This window comes from Sus scrofa, chromosome 7 (assembly GCF_000003025.6).
Source record: "Sus scrofa isolate TJ Tabasco breed Duroc chromosome 7, Sscrofa11.1, whole genome shotgun sequence".
Taxonomy (NCBI): Eukaryota; Metazoa; Chordata; class Mammalia; order Artiodactyla; family Suidae; genus Sus; species Sus scrofa.
In genome coordinates this window covers 23,796,570-23,815,350 of record NC_010449.5, presented here as the reverse complement: position 1 = coordinate 23,815,350, position 18,781 = coordinate 23,796,570, and the positions used below count along the sequence as shown (strand labels likewise).

The following is an 18,781-nucleotide window of genomic DNA, read 5'->3' as shown; positions in this document are numbered from 1 at the left end:
GAGATTTGTTCATGCTAAAGTGAGATAATTTATCCTGCTGAAAACCAGTACTTCACACATCTTAGCAATACTATCCTCCCATACATGACCAAGGCGCAACTCCCAATTCATCCAAGGCTTTGCTTTTCTCTTTCAATAAATGCTGTAATTTTCACCGTAAAATCTTGCATTTCTTTTATTAGATGTATTTCTAAACACCTTTTTTGTTGCTCTTGTCAACTATCGCTCGAGAGTCTGACAGCATTAAGAGACAGAAAAAAGTGACAACATTTTAGCTCTCCGCGTTCCAAACGCTTTCAACTAATTTCTGACCATTGCTGTACCCGTAGCTCCAAACGCAAGAAACCCTGCTCGAGGAGCGCTGAAGATGTCTCAGCTCCGCGCGAGGCGGAGCCGGTACGTGCTGACGTCAAGGGCACGCAACACCTCGGAGGCGGGGGAGGGCGGGGCCGGCGGGGGGACCTGCTGCTGGAAGAGCAGCGGCCCGGGCCGGGGCTATGGCGAAGCTGCTGAGCTGCGTCCTAGGACCCCGGCTCTACAAAATCTACCGGGAAAGGGACTCAGAAAGGGCCGCGTCTGGTGTCCCTGGGACTCCAACTTCAGTCACTACCGCCTCTTCCAGCTCCTGGGTGAGTCGAGTTCTCCCCTGGTTAAAAACATGGTATGGCCCAAGCCCCTTTGCGGCCTTTGCTCCCCAGAAGCGTCCATTATTAGGAATCGGGGGAGCCAGTTTGTCAGGCCAGGTGTCGCAAAGTCTGCGCTCTTTGTGCTTCCTGGATTAAAGTCACGTCTGTGAACTGGTTGACTCCTTTGTCGCTGTTTGCCGGTGTTTTCTCATTCCGACTCCCACTCCTTGCCTTTTCCTCTCTCGGCCCCTCACCCTGCGGGTCGTGGTTTATGCCTGTCCCCATTGGCTTTTAAGTCGGGAAGAGACCCTGCGCGGATTCCGGAGCTGGATGATTTTGCCATCAAACTCTCCATTTCTTCTTACTCAATGCCCTACGCGGTTCCCTTTATCTTCCGTGGCCTTGAATTTCAAAATGACTTCTTCAGCAGCATATCATATGTTCGTTTTTCCCACCCCACCCCCGCCTACCGTGGAGACCCCGGGATCATTGCGTTCATAAAAGCCAGGGTAGGGCGGTAGGCTGTGCCCCTAAACGTTCTCTTCCTTTTTGTCAGTAGTCTCAAATTATGTTTACTGTCCTCTACACACCGCCCACCCCAGCCAAATTCCCTTCCTTTATCACCCTACTCTTCTTTCTGATGCTCTTCTGTCCCTCTTAAAGTTGTCATAGTGTCTTGCCTTCTCTAACCCCTCTCCCCTATGCACACAACTCATTTGAAACTGGGTCGTGAAGAAGGAGCAAAAGTCGTCCAAGGATGCTTTCACCTTAGCTCCCAAGCCCAGCCCCCTGTTCTCATGGTCTGGGGTGGAAAATCAGGTTCTGAGTTGGGGTGAGGGAGAAGGGCTTTCTTGAGAGACAGGGCTGTCCCAGGAGAGGTGGCTTTGGGGGTGAGAACCAGAAGACATACATCAGGGCTTCTGGAAGGGAAGGGGCTGGGGGGATATGTCAATGAGTAGGGTTCTTAATTCGGCCATCTGTTTTGGCAGGATACATATTATCAGCCCCGTGCCCTCGAGAAACATGCTGACAGCATCCTCGCGCTGGTACGTCTGCCCTGGCCTCTGAGGCTTCTGCATCTTTTCAGACCCAGCTGCCCTCCTGAACTTTCTCCTCCCTACCTAGGCGTAGGCTGCACCCCTGGGGGTGGGGGATGCTCCGGGCTCTGCTGCAGATGTCTCCAGCACACACGCTGAAGCTGGCAGACGTGGTACTCCCCTTTGGTGCGGGCGCTGCTTTCTCTGGGGCAGCCTGAGCCGTGAGGAAACTGTGTTTACTCGTGGGACCATCCGCAGGTGCCGAGCCCTGCTGTCCCTGGTGCCCTGTCCTCCCTGGCAACTAACCTCTTCGGCTGCAGAGACAGCTGTTCTCTCTGGCAGGGTTCCTGTGGTGACCTTTGTGCATCTCTTGGGGACCAGGCCAGGGGCTCTCCTGAGCAGGGCTGATTGAAAAGGCTTGATTAACCTCAGTAGGGAGACTGGCCTTTAACTGCGATATTATGTCCAGAGATGATTAGAGGAAGAAAAGAGAAGCTGGACCTCGTTTTCTCAGCCTTTATTATGCTCTAACACATTGCCTTTCAACAAATAATGGAGTACCTACTGTGTACATTGTGTTATGCACAGAATAGGTACTTGATACCATATCCCCTGGGTTATCTACTTTGCCCAGAGCCTAGGCCTGGAAATGGCAGACTGGTGTGTGTGGGGGTGTGGGGCTGTGTGTGTATTGATTGCTTATTCCTGTCTCCCTGCTGCAGGCTTCAGTCTTCTGGTCCATCTCTTATTACTCCTCTCCCTTCGCCTTCTTCTACTTGTACAGGAAAGGTCAGTGTGGCTTCAAAGGTGGTGGGACAGGAAATGGGCAGGTTGTTGGCAGCTGAGACGATCCCCCAATGAGGACAGGGGACCCATGAGGATGGCTTGGCTTCCCTCTTCCCAGCAGGCATCTTCTTCTTCTGAGGGCGTGGCTCTCCCCAAAAGGGCGGGCAGGGGGGCGGTTGGGGCTGACCTGGGGAAAGGAGCTGAGGGGCAGTCAGGGGAGCTTCTCACATAACCCCTCTCCCCGCCCAGGTTACTTGAGTTTGTCCAAAGTGGTGCCGTTTTCTCACTATGCCGGGACATTGCTTCTACTGCTGGCGGGAGTGGCCTGCCTCCGAGGTAGGTGGAGATTGAGCCTGGTTTGGATCTATCCATCACTGAGTAAATACTCACCAGGTACTTTTCTGCAAATACGATTTGGTGCTGGGCCCTAAGGGGACGTAATTAATGGTCAAGGCACGATCTTTTCTTTAAACGGCTTGAGGCGTAAGTAAGAACAAATAGCGAAAAGATTTGCTCTTTTCTAGAAAAGATGCAGATGCCCCACAGCCGTTCCACATATATCTGTGTATATGTTTGTAATAATCCTAAGCTGGGCTCCATGGCCCCAAATAGCAGAATGGATAAATATATGAGGGCGTATAGTCCCACAGCAGAACACCAGGGAGCAAGGGAGAGGAATGAACTAGAATTACACCCAGCTACACAGATGAGTCTCACAAATGTAATGTTGATGAAAGAAGCTGATCATTAAATACTTTATGCAGTACGTTTCCATTTATATAAAGTTTATATATTGCACATGACGAAAACCAGGTGAGGGAGATGCCTCAGAAAGGCGTCTGCAGCTGGTCGGCTACAGTTGGGTCCTGTCTCAAGTAAGGACCTTCTGCCTGTTCTGCCTCCTGATCTCCATGGGGCTGGCTCCCCACTCCGAGAGGCCCTCCCTGACCACTCTGTCTAAAAGTAGCTCCCAGGAAGTTCCCTTGTGGCACAGCCCGTTAAGGATCCAGTGTTGCTGCAGCTCTGGCACAGGCTGCAGCCATGGTACTGGTTCGATCCCTGGCCTGGGAACTTCCACATGCTGCAACTGCAGCGAAAAATAAAAATAAAAAATAAAAATAGCTCCCACTCCTCAGTCCCCTCTTAATTTTCAGTTTTGTTGATTTTTAATTGGGAAAAGTCCAGAAAGCAAAATATCAAAAAACCCTCAAATGCTTATGTTTTATGCTATTGCTTCAGATACCTTTTGTCAGTGAGATACTGAAGCGTTACAGACAGAGTTGGCGTTTCCATTGGGACCTTCCCACTCCCATGCTCCTCCTTCCCCAGAAGTAACCATTGTCATCTGGTGTGGTTTCTTTTTCCTGCTCCGTATTTTTATACTTTTACAAAGTATATCCCTCATTCCATCACATCTAAGCTGCTATGAATTGTAAAATGCATACTGATCTCAGAGTTTTCAAGTGTGAAAAAAATAGGCATCTTAGAATCTGTGCAGTATGGTAAAAAGTATAAACGATATATAGCATTTTGGGGGGTGCATTTTACTTTTTTTAGCACAAATGCCATCCGTCCATCCAGATCATTCTGCAGCTTGTTTCATTCTCAGTACTGTTCAGGGACTTTACCATTGATGATACATAGCATTCTAGTTCATTCTGGCCTTATTTTCTTTATCATACTTACCCCTCTCTGAAATTTTCTTCGTTACTCACTTATCGTCTCTCTCCAGCCCCATCCGACCCTCAAGCAAAATGCCAGCTCTCTGAGGGCTGGGATCCGCGTCTCTTTTCCTGCTTTCTCTCTCATGTCAGAACAGTGCCTGGCACGTGACACCGGTCGGGTCAGTGGGAGCAGAGAAGTCAGAGTTTGAGAGTCCTTGGCAGGGAAGAGAGAGCAGATGCGATCTCCGAGGGGCCCAGGGGCCGAGGGGGGAGAACAGAGCTTAGAGCTGAGAATGGCTTTCGATTCAGAGAGGGGAGTAGAAGAGGGGGGGAGGGAGGAGCAGCCCAGGAATTAGAAGGAGACAAAGATGGATCCAAGAGAGGGGAAGCTTGAGGAACGGGAAGAGTGCTGAGTGCATGGTTGAAAGAGAACGAGGGAATTCCCGTTGTGGCTCAGCGGGTTACAAACCCGACAGTATCCACGAGGATGTGAGTTCAGCCCCTGGCCTTGCTCAGTGGGTTAAGGATCTGGCATTGTTGTGAGCTGTGGTGTAGGTTGCAGACATGGCTGGAATATGGTGTTGCTGTGGCTTCGGCGAATGCCGGCAGCTGCAGCTCCAGTTCCACCCCCAGCCCTGGAACTTCCATAAGCTGCAGGTTTGACCCTAAAAAAAAAGGAAGAAAAAAAAAAGAATGAGGACAGAGGAAGGGGACTCAGCTGCAGTCAGGAAGTAATTATGGGGCAAGAGCAAGAGCCGCGAAGCCAGATGGCAGGAGATAGAATATATTTGGAAAAGAGATAGAAAGGTAGCACCAAAGGAGGAGGGAAAAGGAGAGCAACCAGTGTTAGCAGGGGTGGAGCATGAGGGCACGTGACAGTGTTTTAAGCCTGGGGAGAGTGAACATTCTCGAGGGTGGAAGGTCAATAGTCTATAAAGAAATAAACTGGAGAAGTTAGGGAGGGGAAGAGAGCTCGTGCCAGTGGCTGGATATGGAGGAGGGGAGTTGGCTCAAGTCTCCTGTTCCCCCAGATCCTGGGCCCTCTGTTCCTTTCCTTCTCACTTTTTTATTTTATGGCCACACTCGTGGCATGTGGAAGTTTCCAGGCAGTTTCAACCTACACCACAGCTGCACTGGATCTTTAACCCATTGTGCCCAGCTGGGGATTGAACCTCAACTCAGCATTGACCAGTGCTGCTGCAGTTGGATTCTTTTTTTTTTTGTCTTTTTAGGGCTGCACACACTGCATGAGGAAGTTTCCAGGCTAGGGGTCAAATCAGAGCTGCAGCTGCCGGCCTACACCACAGCCCCAGCAATGCTGGATCCAAGCTGTGTCTGTGACCTACATCACAGCTCAGGGCAACACCGGATCCTTAACTCACTGAGCAAGCCCAGAGATCGAACCCGCATCCTCATGGATACTAGTTGGATTCATTACTGCTGAGCCACAATGGGAACTCCGCAGTTGGATTCTTAATCCATCCTGCCACAGCAGGAACTCCTCTCACTTCTCCTTCCAGGGCCTTCTCCTTGCCCATCTCCGATTCACTCCCTGAAACCTATTCATCTTGCTTCCCAGTTTTCCTAACATGGTTTCCTATCCTCTCTCCACCAGGCATTGGCCGCTGGACCAACCCCCAGTACCGGCAGTTCATCACCATCTTGGAGGCAGCACATAGGAACCAGTCCGCAGAGAACAAGGTGAGAGGCTCGGCTGCCTGCCCAGAGCAGCGGCCTGGCTTCCCCCCGGACAGGGAGACGTGTTTTGCCACCTGGCCCCCTGGGCGCTTGCACGTTGCTGGATCCCTTCTCCCCTCCACAAGCGAACTATCTGCCCCAGGAATTTTTTTCTTCCCTAACTTCTGATGGAATATTCCACTAGAACAGTCCTCCCCACCCAACCCCATCTACAAGAATTGTCTAGATGGGGAAACATTCCATAATATTTCTTAAAAGGGGGTTTTCTCCAGCACAGCAGTTCTTGCTGTAAATGTTTGTTTACTTCTGTTGGATGCATTGACTGCCGCGCAGCTTTTGTTCAGGGATGGGACAAGATGGGCAGGTATGTCCACGCTTGTGCCCAAGAGTACAGCCTGGCGCCAGGAGCAAGAAAAGCCAGGGCAGAGTGTCCTTGGAGTTCTGCCAGCCCAGCCAGTGCTGGAGTGTGATTATCTGTGAGAAAGGGCTTTGGAGCCTATAAAACGCTTTCCTGATACAGAGGGGTTTCTGGGATCAAACAGCTCTGACCACTCTCATTGTGTCACTGCTTGCCCCACACCACCACTTATGGAGCTGTGTCACGACGCTCCACCACGCCACTGGCCGAGCATTTGTATACACCCTTCGTGACCCTCACAGCAACCGCCCAGGTGGCATTATTACCCTTATTTATATGTCTGGAGAAACAGAGGCAAAAAGAGGTTACATGCGCCAAGCAGAGTCACCGAACAAGGAAGTGACAAGCTTGTATTTGGGTCCAGGTCGGCCCAGAGCTGGCTTGAAATGTGCTTTCCTTCATCTTATTTTGTTTTGCCACTTACATTTTTGTACTGTTTTTCTGTGGCTCTCTCTTAGCCAACAGTTATTTTTGAAAATGTCAAAAAAATGTCTGTGACAGAAAATAAAAATCTAGTCTCCAAATAGAGCCCTGGGGGCTCTGGGGGCGGGGGAAGGAAGCCAGCAGAGTGGGAGACACAGCTCTTGCTGCCCTCCAAAACGCATGTGGGCTGGCTCGGTGGGTGACCAGAGGCACAGATGGTCTGGGTGGCATTGCTGGCCCCGGGGCTGCAGGAGTGTGATGGAAGGAAGGCGGCCGTGAGGATAGAGCAGTCAGAGAGGGTTTCGCTCCAGGGGCGGCCCAAGTGCAAAGGAGCCACTGTGGGCGTGACGTCCCTCCTTCCCTCTCACCCTCCCTTGGGACAGACATTCTGATCCTTCGAGACAGCACCATGTAAAGGACCCAGGTGGCGAAGGGAGCATGACCAGCCGGCAGGGCCCCCTCCTCCTCCTCAGAAGCACCAGCACCTCCAGCCACCCCTCCTGGGGGTGAGTCAGTCTTAGACTTTTAGCAAAGCGAAGAGTGTTAGGTCCCCTTTCTGGACGAGGGCAGACAGGCCAGTCTTGATACCCAATAGGGCAGCCCCTCGAGCCTGGCTTTTCTGGCCCAGGCAGAGCTTCCCATCTGAGGGAAGGTGTTGACCTCTGTGCGGGGGCTGTCCCCTGGATGATGGCAGTCTCGGGGGTGGGTAGGTGGGCCTCCCCTGACTCGCCTTTACATCCCCCCCGCCCCACCCCCCTGCCCGCCTTCTCTCTCTGCCCTCCGCAGAGGCAGCTCGCCAACTACAACTTTGACTTCAGGAGCTGGCCAGTCGACTTCCACTGGGAAGAACCCAGCAGCCGGTGAGGCCCCGGTTCTTTCGCTCCATCCTTGCCCTGACCTGTCCCCCACCTCCACCCCCTCGCGGGCTGCAGTGCCGGCCTTCCAGCACCGTCTCCTCATTCCTAGACCCCACCGTCCTACGGACTTCAGACGTCCAGCTTGCTGCTCCTGACCCCTCCTCCCTTGCATCTTTCCATTCCTCAGGAAGGGGTCCCGGGGGGGCCCTTCCCGCCGGGGCGTGGCCCTGCTCCGCCCAGAGCCCCTGCACCGGGGGACGGCAGACACCCTCCTCAACCAGGTCAAGAAGCTGCCTTGTCAGATCACCAGGTGGGAAGCAGCAGGGAGGAGAGGCCTGCGGGGGTGTTGGGGGGTGGGGGACCTGGGGGACATGGGCTCCAGGGCCGGATGCTCCGTTGTGAGATACCTGCCCGCACTGCGGCTAGTGTTGTGTGCATTGTGTTGTTTGTAGCAAAGAAGTCTTAAATCCACATTTATGTGTGAAAAAAAGAGAGATCCGAAGTCTGGCAGGTGGTGCACGAAGTGTTGGGATGTTAACACACAGAGCAGCGCTTTCAGGGAGGCTGAGGGAAGGATGAGGTTGCGGGTGGAAAGGGAACACGGCCTCAGCTGCAGCAGGGTCTGGTGGCAGCTGTGGCCCTCTCCTGGCCCTCTCCTGGTGCTCCTTGGCTATTCCACTTTGAGGGAGCTGCAGCCTGCATCTGTGAACAACCCGCCTCCTGGAGTTGGTGAGATTAAGTGGGGTCACATATTCTGAAGGGCTCCCATCTTGCCTGGCTGCCTGAGAGCATGAGCTAGAGCCCACCTAAATCCTAGTTAGGGGTACTGACGCTGTCAGAGTAACAACAGTGACCGCTCACGTCCTGCAGCAGAGCGGCTGGGGCCTAGGAGGTGGTCGTAGGACACCAAGGAAAGGGGCGGCCTGAGGGGTCAGTTTTTGACCCAGCGCTGACTGTCAGAGAGGTGAATCAAGTTTGAGGTTTTGAGTCGGGGGTGATGGATGGGATTCTGGGGACAAATCCTATTTCAGGATTAACTGGAAGTGGTTGTCATTTTCAAGAACAGCACCTACTAAATCTTATGTGTCTGGTTCAGTACATTTGTTCAAGAAATACAGTGGGGCGTTGCTGTGGCCGTGGCAGAGGCCAGAAGCTACAGCTCCAATTAGACCCCTAGTCTGGGAACCTCCATGTGCCGTGGGTGCGGCCCTAGAAAAGGCAAAAAGACAAAAAAAAAAAAAAAAAGAAATACAGCGGGCTTGATCCCTGGCCTGGGAACTTCATGTGCTGTGAGTGTGGCCAAAAAAAAAAATATTATTAAGCCCCTATAGTAGGCTCTGGGCACCTACTATATGGCAGATATCAGGCATATTGAAATGAACAGTATAATGTATTTGGGGACTTTTTTTTTTTTTTTTTTTTTTTTTTTGCTTTTTAGGGCCTTACCTGCGGCATATGGAGGTTCCCAGGCTAGAGGTCTAATTGGAGCTACAGCTGCCGTCCTAATGTCAGATCTGAGCTGCGTCTGCCACCTATACCACAGCTCACGGCAACGCCGGATCCTTAACCCACTGAGCAAGGCCAGGGATCGATACCCGCAACCTCATGGTTCCTAGTCAGGTTCGTTTCTGATGCACCACGATGGGAACGGCTGCTATTTGGGGACTTTTATTAAATTATATTATACATTAACAGAATCATAATTGTTAATTACTTTGCTTTTACTTATATATAAAAAGCATTATCATAAAACTTAGAGTATTAATATGTGCGTATGTTCATACTAGGCCACAATATCTTTAAAAGATTGTAGTAAAAAAAGTTCAAAAAATTGGTGCTTATATTAAGTGCTGAGAGAGGAGAACGAAGCTACGAAGGTCAGGGGTGAAGCAGGCCCGAGTTTGTAAGTGCTGGGGCTGGGACATCCCGGGCTCCACTGGGGTTGGGGGTTGTTAACCCTGTGTTCCCCACAGCTACCTGGTGGCACACACCCTGGGCCGCCGGATGCTGTATCCGGGCTCCGTGTACCTGCTCCAGAAGGCCCTCATGCCTGTGCTGCTGCAGGGCCAGGCCCGGCTGGTGGAAGAGGTGAGGCTCCCCTGCCCCCACTCCCCATAGCCCTTCTCCCCCAGCCCAGGAATGTGGCCTCCCACCCCTCCAACTTGGCCATTGCATCTCTGCCACTCAGTGTAATGGACGCCGGGCAAAGCTGCTGGCCTGTGACGGCAACGAGATTGACACCATGTTTGTGGACCGGCGGGGGACAGCCGAGCCCCAGGGACAGAAGCTGGTAAGAGCAGGCCGGGGGCCCAAAGCTAGAGTGTGGGGAGGGCAGCGGAGGTTCCGGGGATCTCAGCTCTGCGACCCAAGGAAGCACAGTGGGATAATGCCATCTCCCAGCTCCACCCTAAAGACCTCCCGTGTGTGTGTGCAAAATAAAATAGATGAAGAAGCAGGAGCTGACGTGCAAGGGCCAAAAAGTCATCATTATAATGGTCGCCACTTAGACAGCACTTACACACGCGCAGGGCATTGGTTTGATCCTCACAACAGCCCTGTAAGGTAGGTCCTATCTTTATCAGCCCATTTTACAGATGATGACACAGCAGCACAGAGTAACCTTCGCAGGTCACACAGTGAGTGGGGAGCTGGGATTTGAGCCCAGGCAGCCTGGCTCCCAAATCTGCATCTATGCAGCAGTCCTGGAAGGAGCGCTAAGCCAGCAGCGCCCGGAGCTGGGCTCTAGTCCCAGCTCCGCCCAGCTGCTCCCAGGGTCTGTGTGAGCCCCACCATCCCTGAGCTTCAGCTTTGGGCACCAGTAAAGTTTATCTGACTTTAAGTCTGGAGCCCAAGGGGGAGAGGGAAAGCGATGGGCATAGCACAGGAAACAAACAGTCACAGAAAAATTAGGCCCTAAGGTGGAGAGAAGAAAAATCTATAATCCCATTCCTGAGAGATACTGGTGGTCTTTTAAGGAAGAATGGACACTGTGTTGGGGGGTTGAGTGTTTCAGGTCAGGTCGTTTCTCTTCCTCCGAGGGTCCAGTTTGCTAAACATTTGCATCTGCTTTGTTTCTGACTTTATGGACTTGTGGATTCCGTTCCCCTTGGAGAGAGCAGGAAAGGCTCCCTTTCCTCTCTCCCGCAACGCTCCCACAGGCCGCCCTCCCTGCCGCTAGGGACACTTTCCGTCCCAACTTGTCTCCTTCCTGCTTCCCCTGTAGGTGATCTGCTGTGAGGGGAATGCAGGCTTCTATGAGGTGGGCTGCGTCTCCACCCCCCTGGAAGGTAGGTCCCTGGCTCAGCCACCTTCTCTCTGCCCCTCTGAATGGAGTGTCTCCACTGTCCTGCGTGAAGGTGACCTCCCGGGGCCTAACTGCTTTCACTGCGTGAGGTTGAGACACTTGCCTTTGGGGAAAAGACCCTCCTCATTTGCTTTGCTAACCTTATACCCCTCCCCTCGGGCTGCATTCCCAACCTTATTATGCTCTTTGTTCAGCGCCCCCCCAACCCACACACAGCAGTCACATCTCTTTCCCTTCTGCCGCCTCAGAACCTTTGGTGTCATCTCCCCATTCTGGGAAGGCTTGGAGTTATTCACCTCTGAATTGGGGGGTATTTAAGGCTCCAGGGTCCTGCTGCTCCCTCCCCCAGAGCTGGGGACAGAGAGGGGCAGGGCACGGGGGCCAGGAGGTCCCAGCCTTTCCTCGCCCTGTGTTACAGCTGGATATTCAGTCCTGGGCTGGAACCATCCCGGCTTTGCTGGAAGCACGGTGAGACCCTCTCTGGAATCCCTTTTCCTGGGTTATGGTCTGTCTCCCTCTGGTCAGCCACTAGAGTCAGGGAAAGGGGTGTATATTTCTGTAGTTTTTCCCACTCTCCTGCGACCTGGGTGTCCAGGGCAGGGAGCTGCAAGTCCCGTCCTCTCACACGGTGGGCCTAGCGGGGGGAAGGCCGTGGATCTTGTGGTCAATGTCTGGTTTGAGCGAGAATGGCCCCTCCTCCCCGCCCTATTATTTTTTCTTTTCGGGAGTTTGTTCTTCCATTAAATAAGACTGTGGCACTCTGAACTGTCTCACCAGGTCCATCTTCGCTCTCTGTTGCAGTGTAGCTGCGGGAAGGGTCCCTGCCCGGAGGGTAGGGGTGGCAGGCCAGAGGCCTCTGGGGCTGACCCACTCGTCTTTGCCCTTCCTCCTGCAGGGGGTGCCGTTCCCACAGAACGAGGCCAATGCCATGGATGTGGTGGTCCAGTTTGCCATCCACCGCCTGGGCTTCCAGCCCCAGGACATCATCATCTATGCCTGGTCCATCGGCGGCTTCACTGGTACCAGCCTCCCCGCCCCCCGCACTGTGGGCACATTCAGGCCCTCTCCGAGTTCCCCCAGGAGACGGGGGAGGGGAAATGCAGGGATGGCCCAGGAGTGGGGTGGAGGCTTGATGGCGGAGAGGACAGAGGTGGGATCTCTGAGTGGGTCTGGAGGAAGGTGTCCTGTTCGTGTGCATGTCACATTTCCTTCCACGCTTGTGCCCAGTTCTTCAAAGCATCAGAGCCCGGCTCTGGGGTGGCAGATCAGGGAGTGGATGCTTCCTCTGGTACCGTCTCTAGCGCACTTCTTTTTCTCACTCCTTCCTCTCCGGGCCATGCCCTGGCCCAGTGAAGCAAGCGGTTAAGGAGAGGCCTGGGCTGACTTAGCAGGGAGGATGCCTATAGAGTCAGGAGACGAGGGTGGGGGTGGCAGGCAGGAGCCCCCCGGTCCTCACCCTTTTTCCCTATCCTGGTACCAGCTACATGGGCAGCCATGTCCTACCCAGACATTAGCGCCGTGATCCTGGATGCCTCCTTCGATGACCTGGTGCCCTTGGCCTTGAAGGTTATGCCAGACAGCTGGAGTGAGTGCAGCTCCCAGGCCTGCCCTTCAGGGACGGGGTGGGCTGGAACTGGGAGCTGTTCTGTGTGGAGATGGTTCCCCTATGAGTGGGGGAGCAGGTCACCCCATTGTGGAGAAGCAGGCGGACTCCCTGTCTGGGGAGCATCAGTTTTCTATGTCCATGAACAGTGGGGACCTTTGTGTTGGGCCGGGTTTTGACTCTGCTGTTCCTTCACATGCCTCTTGCTCTAGGGGGCCTGGTGACCAGGACTGTGAGGCAGCATCTCAATCTAAACAACGCGGAACAGCTGTGCAGGTGAGGGTCCAGCACATGACACCCCCCCCCCCGCCCCCAGAGATGCTGCTGGGTGTCCAGATGCTGAAATGAGTACCAAAGTATAAGTTGGTAAATGGCCACTGCCCCACTTCCCCCAAGTGACCTGCTGCCACCCCAGCAGGCCCAAGGCCTCCCAGCCTCCCTGGGACCCTGGACCTCCTTAGGATCTGGCAGCCAAATGGTTCGTACCTGGCACAGCAGGGATCCCAGCAAGGCCTGACTTGGAGCAAGGCGCCTTCTTAAATATTCTCTCACCCCTGGGTGAAGGGCTCACGCTGGGGGCCCTGCAATAGCAGGGGTGAGAACGCAGCCAGTGCAGGGGTGGGGTGGCCAGTTGTCCCCTGCCTCCCTCTGAGCTCTCCCTCCCCACTGTGCGGTCCTCTGCAGGTACCAGGGCCCTGTGCTGCTGATCCGAAGAACCAAGGATGAGATCATCACCACCACGTGAGTGCCTGGGAGCCCCTGCCCTCTGTCTCCCAGAGACAGCTGGGAAATTGCACCTCCTCCCTCCGCCCACCAGAAACCCAGGTATCCAGGCCACCTCCCCGACCTCCAGCCCCTGCAGTGTACACTCTTTTCACCCCCAGGGTTCCTGAGGATGTCATGTCGAATCGAGGCAATGACCTCCTGCTGAAGCTGCTGCAGCATCGGTGAGAGTGGGGGTCGGGGGTGGGGAGGATGGGGTGGGGGGTTCGCATGCACGCGCAGATGCACACACGTGTGTACTGACACAGCGCGGGGAGAGGGGGCGGATCGTGCAGGGATGAGGCGTGAGGAACTGGTTCTGACCCTGGCCTGGTGCTCCCTGCGTAGGTATCCCCGTGTGATGGCAGAGGAGGGGCTTCGAGTGGTGAGGCAGTGGCTGGAGGCCTCCTCACAGCTGGAGGAAGGTGAGAGGGAATCCGCTGAGGGCTGTGCCTGGGGCCCTGGGAGACCAGCTTGCTGATGGGCCCTTCTCTCTCCATGACCAGCCTCAATTTACAGCCGATGGGAAGTGGAGGAGGACTGGTGCCTGTCGGTCCTCCGCTCCTACCAGGCCGAGCACGGGCCCGAGTTCCCCTGGAGCGTGGGTAAGGAGTCCTGGGCCAGAAGGGCTTGGGAGGGCCCAGGAGGAGGGCGAGTACTCAGGGCCCCTCTTTGAGCATCTCCTCTCTGCAGGGGAGGACATGAGTGCAGATGGCAGACGGCAGCTGGCCTTGTTTCTGGTGAGTTAAAAGGGGTGGGAGGCGGGAAGGGGGATCCCGAATGGCCAGGGGGCACATGTGGGGCGTGGGGCACCGTGTAAGCATCAGAAGTGGCAGCTTTCTCAAGTGGGTAGTGGGTCCAGAGCCTGTCTGAGCTCTGCCTGCCACCTGTCCCACCCTCTGCCCTCAGGCTCAGAAGCATCTGCACAACTTTGAGGCCACACACTGCACCCCGCTCCCGGCCCCCAACTTCCAGATGCCCTGGCACCTCTAGGGACCACACTGGGACTCATTCTGGAAGAACAGATGGGAGGAGACTTGAGGAAGGACCCTATTATTTGTGATTCTCTGAGTTTATTTTGCTGTTTATAGTTTGTGGCAAGTGGGGGACCACCCCCCCTCTCACTGTTCCTCTTGCACGTTTCCCCTGATCCATCTGGCAGTACCTGACCTTCCCCAAAACACACCCTGCATTAAATGAATGGATTATTCCTAATAATTAATAAAAAGGTATTTTTTCTACTGGCTGGCTAATTTTGTGACTTCCCAGGTGTCCAGGAAGCCCAGGCTGGGAGTGGGGAGTTGAAACTGCAAAGGTTTGGGCTGGGCTTTGAGAAATCCCAACTCCGTGGAGTTCCTGTTGTGGCTTAGTGGGTTAAGAACCCAGCTAGTATCCATGAGGATGTGGGTTCAATCCCTTGCCTCATTCAGGGGGTTAAAGGATCCACCGTTGCCATGAGCTGTGGTGTAGGTCACAGACGCAGCTAGCATCTGCTGTGGTTGTGGCACAGGCTGGGAGCTGTAGCTTTGATTTGACCCCTAGCCTGGGAACTTCCATATGCCATGGGTACAACCCTTAAAAAAAAAGGGAAAAAAGGTGTTCCCGTGGTGGCTCAGTGGTTAACGAATCCAACTAGGAACCATGAGATTGCGGGTTCGATCCCTGGCCTTGCTCAGTGGGTTAAGGATTTGGCGTTGCCGTGAGCTGTGGTGTAGGTTGCAGACACGGCTCGGATCCCACATTGCTGTGACTCTGGTGTAGGCTGGCGGCTGCAGTTCCAATTGGACCCCTAGCCTGGGAACCTCCATATGCCCCTGGAGCGGCCCAAGAAAAATGTCAAAAAGACAAAAAAAAAAAAAAAAAAAAAAAAAAAAAAAAGGAAAAAAAAAACCCAACTCCAGATAGCCAGGCTATCCCTCCCCCTCTCAGCTGTCACCTCAAGCCTGAGCTGTCCTCATAGCACAGGTCCCTCCCAAGCCACCCCTCCCTGTCGTGCCTAGTACTGTCTCTTACCTAGTACTGTTGCTGAAGCCTCCTTGGTGCCTCCAAGGCCTTCCTGCAGGCCAGCACCCCAAGGGACCATGGTTGCTTCCAGCTGCTTACAACTCATGATTTGTTTACAAAATACTTTCTAGCACCTGGTTTCACCTGCTCAGCAATTCTATCGATTTCCTGATTTCCCCGGCCAGCCTGCATGGTTTCACCATCACTGCCTCCCATTTTCCTTGCTCAGCTCTTGCTCTTCCTGTGGGGACTGAGGAATGGCCCGCTCCCCATGTCCTATGCAGCAAGCCCTGCACACCCTCCTCGCCTTGTCATCAAGTCTCTCTCCACACACCCTCTGCAACTCAACCAACACAAGGCCTGCCAGGAACCGATGCCCAGGTGCCAAGGCCTCATGTCTCCCAGGGCCACACTTTGCCTTTTTGGACAGCTGTTCGAATGTTCTTAGTTTGAACTTGAGGAAGCTGGTTCCCTGTAACTTCCATTCTATTTCTAATCCTTGGATCTCACGGAACAGGAGTCTCTCCCACCCCATGGTTTGTGGCCCGGCTGCCTTCTTCCCTTGGAAACCTTTCTTCCAGATGCCACACCCTTAGGTTTACCACCCTGGGCCCACCGTTTGGAACAAGACACCTAAGGAGGGCAGTGATATTCTGATGTCCTAGATAGTCTTGGGCTGGTTTCAGTGTCTCCTCCCACCTCAATGCACAGGGCTCCCCTGCTATCCCTGGGGAAGAGGCTGTCCGGCCCCAGCTCTGCAGCTCCTTAAGGGGAAACATACAGAGTCTCCCCTGGAAGGAGGGACCTGAGACTTGTCAGGTGACAAGACGCCTGCTATTTATGGTTGGAAAAGAGGAGGTGGCCACAGCTCCAGAATGTTCCACCTTCAGTAAATACTGGAGAGCTGATACTAGTGCCCTTCTCCTCTGTCCTGTCCCAGGGAGCAAACAGGGTGGGAAGCGTGGAGCATGGAGCTGGGGGACCAGCTGCTTCATTCTAAATTTTGCCTTCCTGAGCCATCAGGACAGTTAGCTAAGGGAAGCTCCTTAAATGCAAAGAGGGGGCGCCCAGCCCCACCTCTCACACCCTGGAGACAAAGGACTCCCTCTTCCTGGCCGTGGCCCTTAGGGACTCCCCTCCCCCCACTTCCCCCTCCCTCCTCTTCCTGCACTTACTACACAGAACAATGGATGTCGGGAAGGGCCCTTGGAGACTTGAAATGGGTGGGGAGAGGTGAGGCTCAGCATTTGAATTCTGTACCACCCACCCAAGGGGCCTCAGTCTACACCCTCAGATTACTCCCCACCTGAAAAGGCTCACAGCAGCTGTGTTTGTTTTCAGCACCCCTCAGCCCAGTATGGGCCGATGCCCACTCCTACCTTATTTAGCAGGGTTCTAGGGGTCTCAGGGGAAGACCAGCTGAGGTGCAGACCCCGCATCTGCTGGGGCTCTGGATCTTGCTGTACTGGGGGCCAGGTGAGGCCGGAACACCCAGGCATCCCAGAGTTGCTGAGCCAAATGGGAGAGGGGCCAGAGGCTGGGGAAAAGGAGAGCTAGCAATCGGACAGGAAACCATCCTTTATCTTACCCTCTTTGGCCCAGGCTCCACTCTGCCCTGCTCCCAGGGTGAGGTTCTGGACTAGGCTCTGAGCCGTGTGTTTAGGTTGAGGGTTGGCTCTGCTTCCTGGGAGGGGCATTTGTTTCCTGCACAGCTGTCACAAGTAAAGGGGGGCCCGGAGGGCGGAGGGCTCCAGAAAGTGAGGGGGTCCAGGTGTCCGAGATAGCCAGGTCCCTAACTATCCATCCATCAACCACCAAGCTTTCCCAGCTCCCTCGGGAACTCAGTCATTCATGGTTTCATTCATTTATATTCGAATTAAAAATCCTCTCTCTAGCTCCTCTCCAGATTTTCGCCACGATCTATTAGTTCCCGCCCCTTGTTGGCCCGAGATCCTTTCACCGAATTGTGGCGCTGGGTCCTCAGGCCCGACCTCCTTTGTTTCGTCTTTTGGCTCCTTAACCCCCAGGCATCCCTTGTCCCTGGGGATACGAATCCTCCCCGGCAAGGATTTAGTCAGCCGCTGTTGTCACCAAGGCGACTATTGCAATGCCCCCACCCCCCGGCACACCCCGAAAGCCTCCGCCAGGCCCGTTACCCCGGCAACAAACTCTGGAACCTCTCCCCGAGCACCTGCCGCGCCCAGCGGCGTGGACAGGGGAGGAGCGAAACGAACAAGGGCGGCGGGACTAAGGACCCGAAGGCCACGCCCCCTCTAAAGTAGGGCAGCCCCAAAATAACCACTTGCCTCTTTCCTCCTGCTACCGTCTGGGCCCACTGTCGCTGTAACTCCACTGCAAGTCCTCCCAGACTTCTCAGGGAGATCCCTACCAGGAGGCCCAGCCTCAGCCACCCATAACCCCCTTAGCCTTTTCGTGGCGGTTACATGAGAGAGAGAGAGAGAGAGAGAGCGCTGTGAAATTCCGTTCCGCCTTTTCTTTGCTCTCTTTGCCTCAAGAGCAGCCTCCGCTGTTTTTCTTTTCTTCTATCACTCTGTCACCCACTCAGCAAACATTTATGTAGGTGCCGGGTGCTCCTCCCCAGTTCTCCATTACCCTGACTTTTCTCTCCAATAATTCTCTTATTTTATCATCCCAAGGCTCTCGGGGCGTGCGCAGTGGCGTACGTTTTCCTCCTGTATTTCTTCGTTCACGTCTGTTTTACTAGGCATGTGTCTCCGTCCGTTTCTTGCCATCTTCCACCGCAGCACCCCGAGACCAGAAAAAAGATTCTCGGAGAGTCTGGCACTTTAGCAGGAAAACCTCGCCAGACCCCGCCCCAAACCTCCAGACCGGAAACTGGGGCAGGTGGGGGGCGCGTTCCTGGGAGCCAGGGACCTCCCCTGACCTACTGACCCTTAAAGTAAAAATCTGGGTGGGTCTCACTCACCAGAGGGAGACTGACCTGGTGAGACGCCCGCGGGGCAGGCGAGTCGGGCCAGCAGGCCCCCGACGGAAGAAACGGATGGGGCGCCTGGAGCCCGTCCGCGGCAGCTCATTGGTTGCTGTGAGGTCTCCGGAATCCTGGACTGGGAGGGACGTTGGCGCCATAGTGCCACCTTCCGGGGAAGCCGTGCAGTGCTCTGGGTGGCAGCGGGGGCCGGACGCCCGGGTTTCTTCCCAAGTGCCTGGCCAAGAGCTGAGCTTGGGCGGGCGGCCGCCCTCGCGTCCTCCCAAAAACTCTGAAGTGCAGCCAGGCGTGGAGAGCGAGCGCACAGCGCCGGAGCCTGTGGGCGCCGGAGATCGGACCCAATGACCTGCAGCTGAGCTGAGGCGGGCCCGGAAAAGCGGGGGCATAGGGAAAGGCTCTGGCTTCCCAGAACCCACAGGGCGTAGTGGGCTAATACGGTCCCTGGAGACTCAGGTGTCCTCGCTTTTGGATTTCTGACACATCTTTCCCATTTTGGAAAATGGTATCACAATCACTCCCTTTCGCAAAGCCTATCTCCCTTCCCTCACCTCACAAGCAGTCTGAATCTGTCCCGTCTTCCTGGGAAACGTAGCTCAGATTCCTGCACCGCTCAACTTCCCTCTCTTCTGTT

The 18,781-nt window shown here is 54.5% G+C and overlaps 1 protein-coding gene across 2 annotated transcripts; it reads left to right on the top strand.

Moving 5' to 3' along the window:
- ABHD16A (abhydrolase domain containing 16A) lies at positions 431-14,419 on the top strand. Of its 2 annotated transcripts, NM_001195326.1 has the most exon segments (20): positions 458-629; positions 1,616-1,672; positions 2,386-2,452; positions 2,699-2,785; positions 5,729-5,814; positions 7,439-7,512; positions 7,697-7,819; positions 9,483-9,597; positions 9,698-9,799; positions 10,733-10,796; positions 11,232-11,281; positions 11,709-11,832; positions 12,294-12,398; positions 12,629-12,692; positions 13,101-13,157; positions 13,301-13,363; positions 13,527-13,603; positions 13,685-13,783; positions 13,872-13,918; positions 14,088-14,416. In NM_001195326.1, coding segments are annotated over 20 exon segments (1,677 nt in total). In that variant the 5' UTR covers positions 458-497; the 3' UTR covers positions 14,172-14,416.